At 40.4% G+C, this 16,227-nt stretch overlaps 2 protein-coding genes across 2 annotated transcripts; one reads left to right on the top strand and one right to left on the bottom strand.

The window, feature by feature from the left end:
- The first annotated feature begins 2,474 nt into the window (after window positions 1–2,474).
- Window positions 2,475–3,407, top strand: LOC124505702 (olfactory receptor 147-like). The gene has a single exon (XM_047071715.1). The coding sequence runs from the start codon at window positions 2,475–2,477 to the stop codon at window positions 3,405–3,407; it is 933 nt and encodes a 310-aa protein (XP_046927671.1).
- Window positions 3,408–12,741: 9,334 nt separating this feature from the next.
- Window positions 12,742–13,947, bottom strand: LOC124505876 (olfactory receptor 10S1). The gene is given in 3 exon segments (XM_047071942.1): window positions 12,742–13,244; window positions 13,247–13,469; window positions 13,471–13,947. Coding segments are annotated over 3 exon segments (1,203 nt in total).
- Between the last annotated feature and the right edge of the window lie 2,280 nt (window positions 13,948–16,227).

A 16,227-nucleotide genomic window follows, 5' to 3' on the forward strand; every position in this document is an offset into this window, starting at 1 on the left:
TCATTTCAGTCACTGTTTGGTTTTAAATTATCCTAAGCATAAAACCCACAATTGGAGGATTTCTCAAATTTTCTTCTTGCCCGGGGCGCCTGGGTGGCGCAGTCGGTTAAGCGTCCGACTTCAGCCAGGTCACGATCTCGCGGTCCGTGAGTTCGAGCCCCGCGTCGGGCTCTGGGCTGATGGCTCAGAGCCTGGAGCCTGTTTCCGATTCTGTGTCTCCCTCTCTCTCTGCCCCTCCCCCGTTCATGCTCTGTCTCTCTCTGTCCCAAAAATGAATAAACGTTGAAAAAAAAAAATTAAAAAAAAAAAAAAGAAAAAAAAATTTTCTTCTTGCCCTTCTAATCTTTTTCTCTTTATTTTCTCTCACTGGGTTTACCTGATCCCATGGCGTTAGCCTCCAGGGAAACCATCCCCAAATCTTCTTCTCATGTACCAACCTTCCTCCTTTTCCTTCTTACATTTATTTGACCTTAGTTGGGCATTTTCCTAACATGCGCTTATGTTTGGATGTCCTGTTAGCAGCTGGCACTCATCATGTTCAACACTGAATGTATGATTGTTATAAATATCTCCAATATTTTTGAGTTATTTTTGTTTGCAGGATAATAGCATAGTTTATCCAAACACCTAAGCTAGTATCTTTTGGAATTTTTTTTTTTGTCTATTTCTACTTTCTTTGTAAGAAGTCCTAATGGATCTTCCTTTGCAACATCTCTAAGAGTATGTTTGTTTCTTGGAATTACTCACAGTAGCACTATTAACTCAGGGCACTTAAAAATCATTCACTGGTTATTGTGATTGCCCCCCAAAGCTGACCCTGCCTCTTGCTTTCCTTATACCAGTCCCTCTTGCTGGTGCACACTGTGTTAATCTTCTCGAGTCTGCATTTTGATTATTTCAATCCTGTGCCAAAAAAGAAATAAAAATCCTAATGCCCTCCCATCATGAGCTGACCTGGATTTTGGCATTTTAGAGCTTCGTATACTAATCCAAATCTGTCTTTTGATCTGAGTGTATGCTGTAGTCCCTGGGGAGAGACATCGGGACCTCTCTGAGAGCCTGTGGAAGTCCTCTATGTGACATTCAGAGAGGAGGAAGATTATATTCTTTCTTTGAGTTCAATACTTTTGATCTGAAGTGCTCCTACATGACCACTAAGAGTTCCGCAGTGGCCTTCACTTACCATACTAGTGTTTTTCCTGTTCTACACTTGGGTGTGCAAAGAAAAGGGTTGACACCACATTAGCCTTTGCCTGTGGGGCAAGAATTCTGTTGTAGTGTCCAGGAAGGATGGAAAAAAGGGATTCTCATTCATTCATTTAATTAAACAAATATTTATTCAGTACCTACTATATATGCTTGGTAATACTTTAAGTTGCTACGGAAAGAGTACTGAAGAAAACAGACAAAAGCCTGCCCCCTTTGAAACTTAAATTGACGTGGATGTGAGTATATGAAGGTATGTGTGTATCGATTGTGAAAAGACACAACAAACCAACAAATAATGTATAGTATTTCATGTAGCAAGAGGTGCTGTGGATGCAGGAAAGATCATCTGCTTTTCTACTTGGGGATATGCCCTATTTGGCAACAGACCAAAATGTATGTAAAAGGGTAAATTCCAATAATGTAGTGTTATTATAATGAACTAGGCTACAAATGCAGAGTAGGTAATTTTGCTACAAAGCCTGATCTCTGGGGAAAACACTGGGAGAAATGTCTTCCAATATTTAATCAGGTCTCTAGGATTTCCTATCTCATGAAAACCCTTGAGGTCATATTAGCAGGGGGCTCTCTGGGCATGAGTAGATACTATTTACTACCCGCTAGCCTGGAGAAAAATACTCTGGGCAAAGCCACCATTAGATATCATGATCTATAACTCACGGCTTCTCAGAAGTCTGTGCTCTGGTTCCTTTCATACAAAATTCGCTCAGAACAAACCCAGTAACAAAGAAGAATTTCCGTTTTGGGCTGCTTGCCTGGAAAATTCATCAGAGCCACTTGTGCCCCCTTGAAAATAAGGGAGAAGGGTTAGCACAGCCCAACAGTGAAATTCCGATGCAGAAGGGTGAGTGATGAATTTTATGTATCCCCTTATTTTTCCAAACCTCAGCTATGAGGCTGAAGATCTGAAATGCCATGATCTCCTGTCTGCTAAGACAGCCATTGAGCATTAGGTGGGGCTGAGGGACTGTGAAAGCTGAAGTAGAGCAGAGATGATGGAGTCCTGAACCCTCACAGGGGTACTCAGTCTTACCCCTACAGCACTTGCCTGCTGGTGTTTTTGATAGACATCTTTAAACACTCTCAGCCTTTATCCAATCGAGACAGCAAAGGCACACAGGAGGGTGGGTGTGAGTTAATTCTAATTCTGGGACTCTGTCTCATTATGGAGGGATTGGGGGAAGAGGGCTGGGTGCTCATTTTAATGTTACCCTCTGTCCTGTTCTCACAGATACGCCCTAGGGAACATGGCAGCAGGCAATGACTCTTCAGTGACCCAGTTTATCCTGCTGGGTTTAACACAACAGCCAGAACTCCAGCTGCCTCTCTTCTTCATTTTCTTAGGAATCTACGTGGTCGCCGTGATGGGGAACATGGGCTTGATTATTCTGATTGGTCTGAAGCCTCACCTGCACACTCCCATGTACTACTTTCTCTTCAACCTTTCCTTCATTGATCTCTGCTACTCGTCTGTCATAATGCCTAGAATACTGATAGGTTTTGTAAAGCAAAACACCATCTCTTACGCAGAGTGCGTGGCTCAGCTCTGTTTCTTCTCCTTCTTTGTCATTGATGAGTGCTATATTTTGACATCGATGGCCTATGACCGGTATGTGGCCATCTGTAAGCCCCTGCTTTACAAGGCCATCATGTCCCACCAGGTCTGCCTCATGCTGATGGCAGGAACATATGCAATGGGGTTTGTGGGTGCCATGGCGCACACCGGGTGCATGCTGAGGCTCACGTTCTGTGATGGCAACATCATTCATCATTACATGTGTGACATACCTCCTCTCCTTCAGCTCTCCTGCACAAGCACCTACGTCAACGAGCTGGTGGTTTTCATTGTGGTGGGAATCAATGTAATAATGCCCAGTCTCACCATCACCATTTCTTACACCTTGATAGTCTCCAACATCCTCCGTATCCGTTCTACAGGGGGCAGGTCCAAAGCCTTCAGTACCTGCACCTCCCACATAGTTACTGTTTCTCTCTTCTTTGGAGCATCGGCATTCATGTATCTAAGGCCTTTTTCTACTGGGTATTTGGATCAAGATAAGGTATCCACACTTTTTTATACCATTGTGGGGCCAATGATGAATCCTTTTATCTATAGTCTGAGGAACAAAGATGTCAAAATTGCACTGAGTAAGACTTTTAAGAAAAGGGTGTTCTCTTGAATAGAAACGGTGTTAGTTACAGATGCCAACTCCTAGTAAAGGCAGACCGTGTATGAAGCTATGGAGAAGAACAGTAAGAAATCAAAGTAGAAATGCAAATGATTCAAATATAGGGTAAATTAAGCTAATTATTTATAAGTTATTTCACAAAGACAATATAAGGAGGAGGAGGATCAGTCCTTTATCTTTTCATAGGAAGTAAAAAAACAGTTCATTTGCCATTCTCCAGCTTATTTTTAGAAGTTATAAAGTTTTAAGTATAAAAGGTTGAATGATGGTAAATCCAAAAATGGTAACATTTGGATTTTTGACTGAGGCATGTCTGGAATTCCTGTGAAGCTTTGTCTTGGATATGTGGACTTTGGTGGACTTTAGATTTGGCCTTGTATTCATTTGTTCAATAAACCTGTATGGAAAGATTATGGTGGCCATGAGAGTCGTCTATTTGAGTGCTGTAGGGCATTTTGTTCGGGGAGACTCCTTCATTTCCCAAATGAAGATAAAAATAGGAAGATGTTCTTCTGCATCTGGTCTCTGGTCTCAAAGGACTGTGGTAAATGGAGATTTCCTCCTGATGCTGGATCCTAAGGACAAGAAACTGAGGTAACTTTATAGAGCCATCAGGAATAAAGGGAACCTATACTGGGTTTTACCTCTTGGGACTTCAGGGCAGGAAATATAGGTACTAGGAGAGGCTATATTAATTTTACTAGAAACATTTACCAATTATTGGTAGTAGAATGTTTGTCCTTTTCTCAAATAGACCTAATAATCTCTAATCCCATAGCAATCAGCATTTTCCCTTTATTATTTTCACTCCGCCTGTTTTTTTACTACCTGTGCCAGAGGTTTACTGGCACAAACGATGTAGTTATTTAATGAGTAAACAGAGGGGCGCCTGGGTGGCGCAGTCGGTTAGGCGTCCGACTTCAGCCAGGTCACGATCTCGCGGTCCGTGAGTTCGAGCCCCGCGTCAGGCTCTGGGCTGATGGCTCAGAGCCTGGAGCCTGTTTCCGATTCTGTGTCTCCCTCTCTCTCTGCCCCTTCCCCGTTCATGCTCTGTCTCTCTCTGTCCCAAAAATAAATAAATGTTGAAAAAAAAAAAAAAATTTATAATGAGTAAACAGATACTGAGCACCTATCCTATACCACCCTCTGTTTTTAAACATCGCAGACACAGAAGTAAAAGACACACAGTGTCTGTGCTCTCATAGGGCACATAGGGTTGTTTTCGTAGTCTTGAGACTTGGGATTTTTTATGTCTTCTGAATGCAAATTGTATCAGACATATGATTCATAAATATTTTCCACTAATCCACCTTCTCTTTTCATTCTCTTGATAGTGTCTCTCAAAGAGCAGAAAATATTAATTTTAATGAATTCTAATGTCTCAAGTTTTTAATAATGGATTGAACTTTTGGTGTCATATTTGCTTATCCCAAAGTCCCAAGGATTTTTTGCTTATGTTTTCTTTTCTATGTATCATGATGTTTAAACCCATGATCATTTTGAACTACTTTTTCTATATGGTGTGGGCTGTTGATCTGAGTAAATGTTTTTGCATATGGATATCTAATTATTCCGCAACCCTTTGTTGAAAAGTAGTTCAGACTCAAGATAGGTCAGCAAAGATATCCGGACCCAGAGGTAGTCGTCGAGGAGGAGGGGAGATGTGTGGATCTGGCAGTGCTGGTCACTGATGAATGCCCCTGTGCTTCTCAGGGGGTTATATGAAAGTGTGGGGAGGAGAATTGCTGGGTAAATTGAAAGTCTATGTTTAGCTTTTTATGAACCTGCCCTACTGCTTTCAAAAGAGGCTCTACTGGGTGGATCAGTCAGTTAAGCCTCTGACTTCAGCTCAGGTCATGATCTCGCAGTTCACAGGTTCGAGTCACATGTCGGGCTCTGTGCTGACAGTTCAGAGTCTGGAGCCTGCTTCAGATTCTGTTTCTCCCTCTCTCTGTCTGCCCCTCCCCTACTCATGCTGTCTCTCTCTGTCTCAAAAATAAATAAACGTTAAAAAAATTCAAAACAAAACAAAAACAAAGAGGCCTTACTATTATTATATTCCCACCGGCAATACATGACAATTTTTCCTGCATGTTTTTGCCAACACTTAGTAATGTCTTTCTTTTTAATCATAGCCATTCTGGTGGGTGTGCAGTGGTATCTCATTTTGGTTTTAATTTGCACATTCTTTTTTTTTTTTTTTCAACGTTTATTTATTTTTGGGACAGAGAGAGACAGAGCATGAACGGGGGAGGGGCAGAGAGAGAGGGAGACACAGAATCGGAAGCAAGCTCCAGGCTCTGAGTCATCAGCCCAGAGCCTGACGCGAGGCTCGAACTCACGGACCGCGAGATCGTGACCTGGCTGAAGTCGGACGCTTAACCGACTGCGCCACCCAGGCGCCCCTTAATTTGCACATTCTTAATGCATACTGATACTGAACATTTTTTCATATGCTTATTAGCCAATTGTATATCTTCTTTGAAATACCTGTTTGAAAAGTGTACCTACTTTCTTTTTTCTAATTGAAGTATAGGGGACATACATTATTATATTAGTTTTAGGTGTACATCATAGTGAATTGACAATTCTATGCATGATGCGATGATCATCATGATAAATGTAATTACCATCTGCAAGCATACAATGCTGTTACAATATTATTGACTATATTCCCTATGCTGTACTTTTCATGTCCATGACTTTTTCGGATTTGGTTATTTCTCTACTCAATATTAAATTGTAAGATGCAATTAAGGAAATGAAAAGTCAAATCATATACCAAGAAAATATATATCTGATAATGGACTTGTGTTAAGAAAATATAAACAACCTTTACAACTTATTATGTTTGTATGGTTTATTATTTTCCATTCTTTTACTTTCAACCTACCTATGTTATATTTGAAGCAAGCTTCTTGCAGGTAGCCTGTGGTTGGGTCATTTTTAAATGGACCTTTAAAATCTTTGCTTTTTAATTGGCCTCTCCATTTACGTTATTTAGACCATTATTGATCTTTTGATGTCTGAGGGGCTTACCCTACCATTGTGTTACTAGTTTTCTATTTCTTTCCACTGTTTCTTATTCCTCTGTTTCCCCTTTTCTTGCCTTCTTATTGATTACTTGATCTTTCTTAGAATTCAGCTTTGATTTATACTTGGTAATTTGAAGTATATCTGTCTGTATACTGTAGGTATCACAACATACATATGTAACTTACATTGTTGGCATTGACATTTTATGACTTGCCGTAAAGTGGAGAACACTTGCTTCTACTTACTTCCTTTTATGCCATTCCATTAAAAAGAACTGTCTTCCATCCAAGTACTAACCAGGCCCGACCCTGCTTAGCTTCCGAGATCAGATGAGATCGGGCGCGTTCAGGGTGGTATGGCCGTAGACAAAAAGAACTGTCTTTAGTATTTCCTCTACAAGCATTGAGTGTCATATCAGATGGTGTACTTTTGCTTCAAATGTCAAAAAATAGTTTTAAAAAATCTTCAAGATAGTCTGTTATATTTACCTCTATTTTTACACAGTCACAAGGTCTTCCTTCCTGGAGTTCCAAGCTTCCTCCTGTGATCATTTCCTTTCTGTTTGGTATACTTTTTAAAGACATTCTGTAAGGATCAGTATATTGAGGACAAATAATCTTAGGTTTCCTTCCTCTGAAAATGTATTTATTTCCCTTTCATTCCTGAAGGATATTGCCAGTGGATATAGAAGTCAAAATTGGCAGTTCTTTCCTTTCACTGGAAGCCCCTTTCCTTCATTATTTTATACGGGGAATCCACTGTCCTCTTAGTCATTGTATCTCTGTGGGTAATTTGTCACTTCTCTCTACCTTCATGGAAGATTTTGTTTGGCTTTGGTTTCCAAAGGTTTGATTATGATGAGCCATGACATGGCTTTCTTTGGATTTATTCTGTCTGAGGTTTGCACAGCTCTTGAATCTGTCTTCCACTGATTTCAAGAACATTTTAGCTGCTATGTCTTTGCATGTTGTTTTTAGCATTACTCACCTTCCCTTTGCTTTCTGTGACTCCAAAGACGTAAATTTTAGGGGTTTTGTTACTGTTCCATAGGTCTCTGAGGCCCTGTTTACTTTTATCTAGTCTATTTTTTTTTCTGTTATTCACATTATATAGTTTCTCTTGATTTACTTCTGAGTCCACTGTTTCTTTCCTCTGTTGTCTTTAATCTACTCTGAAGCCCATTCTGTGAGTTTATTTCATTTATTGTAAATTTTAGCTGTAAAATTTCTTTTTGGTACTTTTTTAAGAAAAATTAAAATATAATTTGTTTTTAATTTTTTATTAAGTTTATTTATTTATTTATTTATTGAGAGACAGAGAGAGAGAGAGAGAGAGAGAGAGAATCCCAACCCAAGAAGGTTCCACACTGTCAGTGCAGAGCCAGATGCAGGGCTTGAACTCACAAACCATGAGACCATGACCTGAGCTGAAGTCAAGAGTCGGACACGTAACTGACTGAGCACCCCAGGAGCGCCTAATTTGTTTTTAAAGAAAAAATTTTCATGTCAAGTTCAAAACGTTAGTGACACTAGCTAAAGTTTATTATGTTAACATATTTAATCAATTGTTTTAAATATGATATTGGTACATTATTGGAGTTACGTTATCCTGTTTTCTGTTTTCTTTTTTTCTTCCTTTTTTTTTTTGCTTAGTATTTTTTGATTAAGGTTTTTATTTTGATATAATTGTAGATACATATGCAACTGTAAGAAGTAATAAAGAGAGGTCCTGTGTATCATCTACCCGATTTCCTCCCCATGTGACATCTTGCAAAACAATAGTATCAAACAACCAGGATCTTGACATTACCCTTTTATAGCCAAACTCACTTCTCGCTCAATCCCACCCCCTCCTTGACACCTAGCAGCCACTAATTTGCTCATCATTTCTACAATTTTGCCATTTCCAGAATGTTCCACACATGGAATCATACAGTACATAACGTTTTGACATTTTTTCACTCCGTTTAATTCTCTGAATATTTATTCAGATTGTTGCATGTATTAATAGTTGTCTTTTTATTACTGGGTTGTATTTTATGATATGGAAGTATGATAATTTAACCACTCACACTTGGAAGGAAACCCCAGTTCTTTCCAGGTTTTGGCTGTTATGGATAAAGCTGCTAAAACATTTATGCGTATGTTTTTTGTGTAAATATTTCTAGGATCAATGCCCTGGAGTGCAATTGCTGGGTTGAGTGGTAGTTGCATGTTTAAGTGTTTTGAGAAAGAAGAAAATTCTGCTATTTTGACAATATGGATGGACCCTGAGGGCATTATGTTAAGTGAAATAAATAAGAAGAAGAAAGACAAATACCATATGACACGATTTACATGTAGAATCTTAAAAAAAAAAAAATAAGCTTGGAAAAACAGTAAAATGGTGGTTACCAGGGGCTGGGGAGACATTGTTTAGGGGTACGAACTTGCAACTAGTAGATAAATCTTTGAGATCTAACACACAGCATAGTGATTATAGTCAGCAACATGATTATAAACTTCAAGTTTGCTAAGAGACTAGCTTTTAATTGTTCTCACCGCAAAAAAAGAACTACATGATGTGATAGAGGTATTAGCTAATGCTATGGTGGCAATCATATTGCAGTATATAAATATATCAAATAAACACATTATACACCATAAATTTTCACAGTATTATATGTCAGCTATATCTCAGTAAAAAAAAGAAAAAGAAAGTGAATTTAGATTGAGGGAAAAAAAGAGAGAGACAGAGAGAAAAAGAAACAGCCAAAATCTTTCCAGAGTTGCTATGGTACAACTTTCCATTCCTTCCAGCAATATACAAAGGATCCAGTTCTTCTACATCTATGCCATCATTTGGTATTGCGACTATATTTCATTTTGGTCATTCTGATGGGTGTGAACTGATATGTCATTGTGGTTTTAATTTTTATTACCTTAAATCCCCGATGATATTGAACATATTTTCATGTGATTATTTGGTAGGCATATGTCCTCTCCAGTGACTGGTCTCTTCATATCTTTTGCACATTTTCTATTTTGGCATTGCTGTTGTTGTTTTTACTATTGAGTTTTGAGAGTTTTTCTTTTTCTTTTTTCCTTTTTTTAAAATGTTTATTTATTTTTGAGAGAGAAAGGCAGAGCATGCACAAGTGGGGGGGGGGCAGGGAGAGAGGGAGACACAGAATCCGAAGCAGGCTCCAGGCTCTGAGCTGTCAGCACAGAGCCTGACATGGGGCTTGAACTCATGAGCAGTGAGATCATGACCTGAGCCAAAGTTGGACGCTCAACCGACTGAGCTACCCAGGCGCCCCTCTTTTTTTCTTCTTAAATACATTCTAGATTTGTTCCAGGAAGTCATTTGTTGGGCATGTGGATTATAGACATTGTCTCTGGCTTATATAATTTTGCTCTTATCATTTTTATTTCTTTTCTTCTGTGTTCTTTGGGCTTCTGCAGTGGGGATTTGTCTGTGCTCCTTATTTATTTATTTACTTATTCATTCATTCAGTCAGTCAGTCAGTCATTTATATCACAGAGGACTGAGACATTTATTTTTTATTTTATATTTAAATTTCTATTATTTTTTAAGTTTATTTATTTTCAGAGACTGTGAATACAAGTGGGGGAGGGGCAGAGAGAGAGGGAGAGAGAGAATCCCGAGCAGGTTGTCAGTGAAAAGCTCATTGAAGGGCTCAAACTCAGGAACCCCAAGACCATGACCTGAGCCAAATCAAGAGTCAGAGGCTTAACCAACTGAGCCACCCAGGAGCCCCTATTTCACATTTAAATTATAATCCATTACTGCTATATTTATTCTGTTGCTCACATTATTCAAATTTTGGCCATTGAGAACCCTTTCAATTGGTTCTTGTGTCTCTGACATAACCCTATCTGTGTGTGTGTGTGTGTGTGTGTGTGTGTGTGTATAGTTTAGTACTTTTTTGCTTTGTGCCACTACAAAATGCTCCAGGCTGATCTTTTCTGCCCAAGTTCCTTTCCTGGTTTCTTTTTCATCTTGTTCTTTTTTTTTTTTTTTTTTTTTTTTTGGAGAACACCATTAGAAACCAATGTCTGGGCATTAGATTTACTTGCTGTTACTAGGGTATCATTGCTTCTAGGCCCTCTAAGCTGACAGAACAAGGGTGTATATGTGTGTGTGTGTGTGTGTGTGTGTGTGTACATTTCTAGAAATATGTCCATATGTAATCATCTGTAGCTATGTTACGTTAAACATGAGTTCATACTGGTGACTCCAAATCTAATCCCTTATCACCTTTCTCTCCTTGCTTGTTTGTAAGCTGCCATTCTCACAGTAAGATACTTGTCTCCCACCATCTGCCATTGATTTACCCAAGAGTTTAAGGAGCTATTTAAAGGTCAAGGAATAATTATCTCAAAGAAGACTTCCCTTAGTTAAAGGTCTAGCATGACATTGAGACCTCTAAGGTAATTGGGGGTTTATTAACAGCAAAGGCTAGATTCAACTGTCTAAGATATTATGGTATAATCGGAATGTGAGGGCTCTGAAGCCACAGAGATGTGAGTCGAAATCCTGGCTCCAATTATTACTGGCTGCATGACCTTGGAAAAATTACATCACCTCCCTCAGTCTCAGTTTCCTTGTCTGTATAATGTGATCAATAACATTGTCTCAAATATAGTTCTAAGGAGAAATAATATAAAGTAATAGGTACAGTCCCTTGCACATGTGTGTGCCCAAAATGATTATGATTACTGTTCCAGTTCCGACACTCTTTCAATCTGTTCCCTTTAAAACACCTGTAACACAATTCTGTAAAATGCCTCTCCATCTCCAATGTTATCACGCAAGTTAGACAATGTTTTTCTCTCATGTCTAGGATGTTATAATAGTCTATTAACTGGTCATTCCACCATTTGTCTTTTCCTCTCTTCCACGTATCCCATGTTTTAGCATTTATGAATGTGACTTCTTCTTCTTCCTAAAGGACAGGAGCAATAAAGAGGCAGATTGCCTGGTGCATAATCCAAACTCTTTAGCCTGACATTCAAAGCCCTTTTTCAGTCCATAGAGTAGTTCAGGGTCATTCACACCCTTTTTTGAATACAGCACGGCTCCACCCATTCATATGGCAAGCTGCTCTAACTAGAGCCTTGAGTTATTATTTGTCACCTCAAAGTCTAGAAGTACATATATTTTTGTAGTTGCTTCCTCCATGTTCGACAAAGATATCAAAACCCTGCCAGTTCTTCAGAGATACTTTGAACCTTAGCTAGTATAATAAGTTCTCTTTGACATCTTTAGCCTGCTTGGTAAGAAATGGGAACATTTATTTTGCACAGGCACTTAACATAATTATATCATTTACTCATTATAAAAGCCTACAAAGTAGTTATTTTTAACATTACTATTTTTTTAAACATTTTCAAAATTCATTTTTGAGAGACAGAGAGAGACAGAACACTAGTGAGGTAAGGGCAGAGAGACAGGGAGACACAGAATCCAAAGCAGGCTCCAGGCTCTGAGCTGTCAGCACAGAGCCCGACATGGGGCTCAAACTCACCAGCTGTGAGATCATGACCTGAGCCGAAGTGGGAGGCTTAACCGACTGAGCCACCCATGCACCCCAACATTACTATTAATAGAAGACATTGCATATTATTAAAAAGTTTGCATAAGATTCTACATCTACTACTGGTGGGATCAGGATTAGAATACTGGTAGGTCTAACTGACTTCAAAATCCACGTTATTTCTACTATTTCATTATACATCCTGAGTGGGAAAATAAAGATGATGACACTTTCTAGGTGACCTTGAGAAGTCACTTTTCTCTTTGTAATTGTATTTTATTATCTTAAAAGTGTGGTTTGTTCTCTTAAGCTAGGTGATATACAGGTAAATTTTCATTTATTATTTGTTGGTTACATCTTCATTATCAGTATTCTTTCAACAAATTTTTTTCAACGTTTATTTATTTTTGAGAGACAGCGGCAGAGCATGAGCAGGGGAGGGGCAGAGAGAGAGGGAGACACAGAATCCGAAGCAGGCTCCAGGCTCTGAGCTGTCAGCACAGAGCCTGACGCAGGACTCGAACCCATGAGCAGTGAGATCATGACCTGAGCCGAAGTCAGATACTTAACAGATTGAGCCACCCAGGTGCCCCATTATCAGTATTCTTTAATATGTGCTACTAATTTAATCAAATTGTTGCATATGAAATAAAAAAGAATCACTGACTAAAACAAATGAACATTCCACATACCTCTGAGCCATGGAACCTAGATCTTGAAGGTTAGACATCACCTAAGCAATCTTTCCATCTATAGATGAAGAGTTTGTGACTGAGACATTGATAAATGTCGCTTGGCCAAAGGGAAGGGGGAAAGTTCATGGCTGAGCTGAAACTCAGTGGTGCTGATTTTCACTTGAATGATTTCCCCTCCCCATTTTGCTCCGGGGCTAGTCGTTTCCTTGGCAGGCGCATTAAGAGTCACAACGCAGGTCAGGGGGTGGGCTGGAGACTCTCGGCAGCCTCTGCGCAGAAGTCTTTGCAGAGCTCGCTTGACCTCCTTGTTCTGCAGAGTATAAATGAAAGGGTTGAGCGTGGGGGTGACGATCGTGTAGAAGACAGCAGGGGTTCCAGCCCCTGCCCCCGCGGAGCGAGGCTGCAGGTAGATGCATACAGGTGGCATGTAGTTCAGCAGCACCACGGTGAGGTGGGAGGTGCAGGTGGAGAAGGCACGCTGCCGGCCCTGGGCAGGGCGGACCCGCAGCACGGCCGCCACAATGAAGACGTCCGGTATGATGATGAAGGGAAGACACCTGCCGCCACAAGGCCGATGTTGGCAAGCGTGACGAGCTCACTGATGGTGGTGTCTGCGCAGGCCAGCTTCAGCACGGGGGGCATGTCACAGAAGAAGCGGGCGATGTGGTGAGGACCACAGTAGAGCAGGCGAAAGGTGAGGGCTGTGTGGACGGCAGAGTGCCCAGCACCTATGGCCCAAGTGATCCCAGCCAGCCCTGCACACATCCGTCTGTTCATGGCCCCCTGGGTAGTGTAGGGGTTGGCAGATAGCTAGGGAGCGGTCGTAGGCCGTGAGGGCGTATAGAAAGCACTCAGTGCTGGCCAGGAAATGGAAGCAGTAAAGCTGAACCGCACAGCCCTCAGAGGAGATCACCTTCCCATGCACCGTCAGGAGGAGGCCTGCCATGACCTTGGGCACTGTCACTGTGGACAGACAGGCATCCAGGGAGGAGAGATGCCCCAGGAAGTGGTACATAGGGGAGCGGAGGTGAGGCTCAGAGCTCACAGTTATGAGAATGAGGAGATTCCCAGTCAAGGCGATGCTGTAGATGAGGAGGAAGAGAAGGAAGAAGAGGCCAGGATGTTCAGCTGTGTACATGAGACCCTCCAGCAAGAAGTGGCTCAGCACAGCCTGGTTCGGGGCCTCTGTCTCCATGGCATTCTCCTCACACACGGAGTGGCTACTTATCCCCTTTGCGACACAACTGTCACCAACAGACATAATCAACAGCCATTCCTCCTTCCTGAAATGTCATTAGCCCCTGGGCTATGTCAGCTTGGTCTTGCCCCATAAATGAGAGACAGACAGGCTCATTTTGTCCTTTGGACCTGTTCTAGTGTTTTCTGGCTGCTGCATATTTCAGTAGGGGACCCCCAATATTTTTGAGGCACATAAAGGACTGTAACAATTATTTGGCGAAGTGCATTCCCTAAATAACACCAATATAAATATGGATTCGCAAATCTTACTCTCGTGGACCATATCTTTTTCGCGAATATTCCGGAACTGAGATGCCCTCACTCTCCTCATTTTCTCCGCCATATTGTGGAAGTAGATAAGCAGGATCTTACTGCCGTTGCCATCAGGGAGTTGTGTCCCATCTTCTGGGGATACTTGCTCAGAGTTTAGGTGCTGTTATGTCAGATGCGGGCCTAGTGGTTCAATCCGTTCCTCACCTAAAGAGAGCTCTTTGAATTATAGGTACCCACGGCCAATTCTCAAGTGTGTGGCAACGAAGCCTTACAGAATTGGCTGAATAATTATAAGGACAAATTGTTAAGTACATTTCTTGTTATTCCTGTAAGTCGTTTCAGCCTTTTGGGAAATGTTTTCCTGTGACTTTATTGTTGAGTCTGGATTGAAATCTAAGAGTTTTCTTCGATTCTTTCCATCCTTTAACCTCCTAAACCTAATTAAGTGTTACTTTCTATGAAGATTTTCTTTATTTAAAAAGAAATGTTTTATATTTATTTTTCAGAGTGAGAGAGAGCATGCATGTGCGAGTGGGGGAGGGGCAGAGAGAGAGGGGACATAAGATCCAAGGTGAGCTCTGCAGTGACAGCAGTGAGCCCCGATGAGGGGCTTGAACTCACGAACTGTGAGATCATGACCTGAGCTGAAGTCAGACGCTCAATCACCTGAGCCACTCAGGCGCCCCTGATGATTTTTTCTGAACTTCTGATTTCTATTGTATCTTCAATTCCCATGGATCTAACCCTGCATATGCCTATTTTACACCTAGATGTTCCCAATGATTTTCTGCCCCATCTCTCTCAGGTCTGGAATGTACCAAATGGTCTGTAGTCAGCTTCTTTGTCAGTCTTCTTACAGCAACATTGTTTAATTTATCTCTCCTCCCCGCTGCCTCAGGCATAAAATATATCTGTCTGATATTCAAAATTATCTATACATTGCTTCCACTAGTATCAGAAAATCTTTATCTCCTGCAATCCCCTGAAGAAACCTCTCTTATCTAGGGATGCTGTTTGCCTCATCTTCTCTGCAATTTGCTCTAATCTCTCCCTGATCTCCTCACTGCCTTCCATTTTTGAACATGAATGAAATTCCTTTAATCTCTCACAAATTTACTCTCTGTAGTGAAGTTGGGACATTAATTCCTCTACAAGCCCTTTATGAATATTTTATCTCACACTGATTTATTCATACCTGAAATCTCTAGTGTTCATGGTAATTATGCATAAACACCCAAGCATGTGGTGCCTTGGACTACTTGGATGTTCCACGAGCATATGTCATGCCTTCCTAAGAGAAACACGCCTTCTCCAGTTTCCCATGAGCATTTTGGGGATTAAGCAGTGGAAATGTTAAGGAGCCAACTTTAGTTTGATTTTTATAAACTTAAGTTTAACTCCCTGGTCAGGCAGTTATTAGCTGAGAGAGAGGGATCATGGTACTTAATTTCTCTGTTCTTCCAGTTGTCAAATTAACAATGGGGATATCATTATTATTTTACTTAAATAAATTATTATTTAACAATAGCGATATCATTATTATTTACTTAGGTAATTATTATTTTACTTAGAATGCAGTAGGACACATAACATATGACCTATGTTTCTTTGTACTCACTAGTTTATTCAATGTGGTAATATTTCCCATTATGCTCCTAACTACCCCCCCCCCCGCAATTATATAGTTTCTGTTTGAATGAATTCGGTGATGAAGCAATCATTATTTTGCAAGAAAGTCCATTCCAATGTTGGGTAGATCAATGTATATAATGTCCTTTATATCAGTGGTAGATAAGGATCCCTGATATTTCAACCAATTTAGTTTAGATTTTCTCTCTCCATATTCATTGAAATGGATATGATTTAAAAAAAAGAGTAAGAGGTAACAAGTGTTACTGAATGTAGAGAAACTAAAACTTCTATATATTGCTTGTGAAAATGCAAAATGGTATAGCCACTCTGGAAAACAAAATGGTATAGCCACTTTGGAAAAGCTTGGCAGTTTCTTAAAAAGTTAAACATGACCCTA

Source organism: Lynx rufus, unplaced genomic scaffold (assembly GCF_022079265.1).
Source record: "Lynx rufus isolate CCGP_SWC_20201006 ecotype Redwood Valley unplaced genomic scaffold, mLynRuf1.p SCAF_9, whole genome shotgun sequence".
Classification (NCBI taxonomy): Eukaryota; Metazoa; Chordata; class Mammalia; order Carnivora; family Felidae; genus Lynx; species Lynx rufus.

Bases quoted from the DNA above. Each gene is read 5' to 3' on its own strand.
- LOC124505702 (XM_047071715.1), top strand. From the start codon at position 2,475: ATGGCAGCAGGCAATGACTCTTCAGTGACCCAGTTTATCCTGCTGGGT.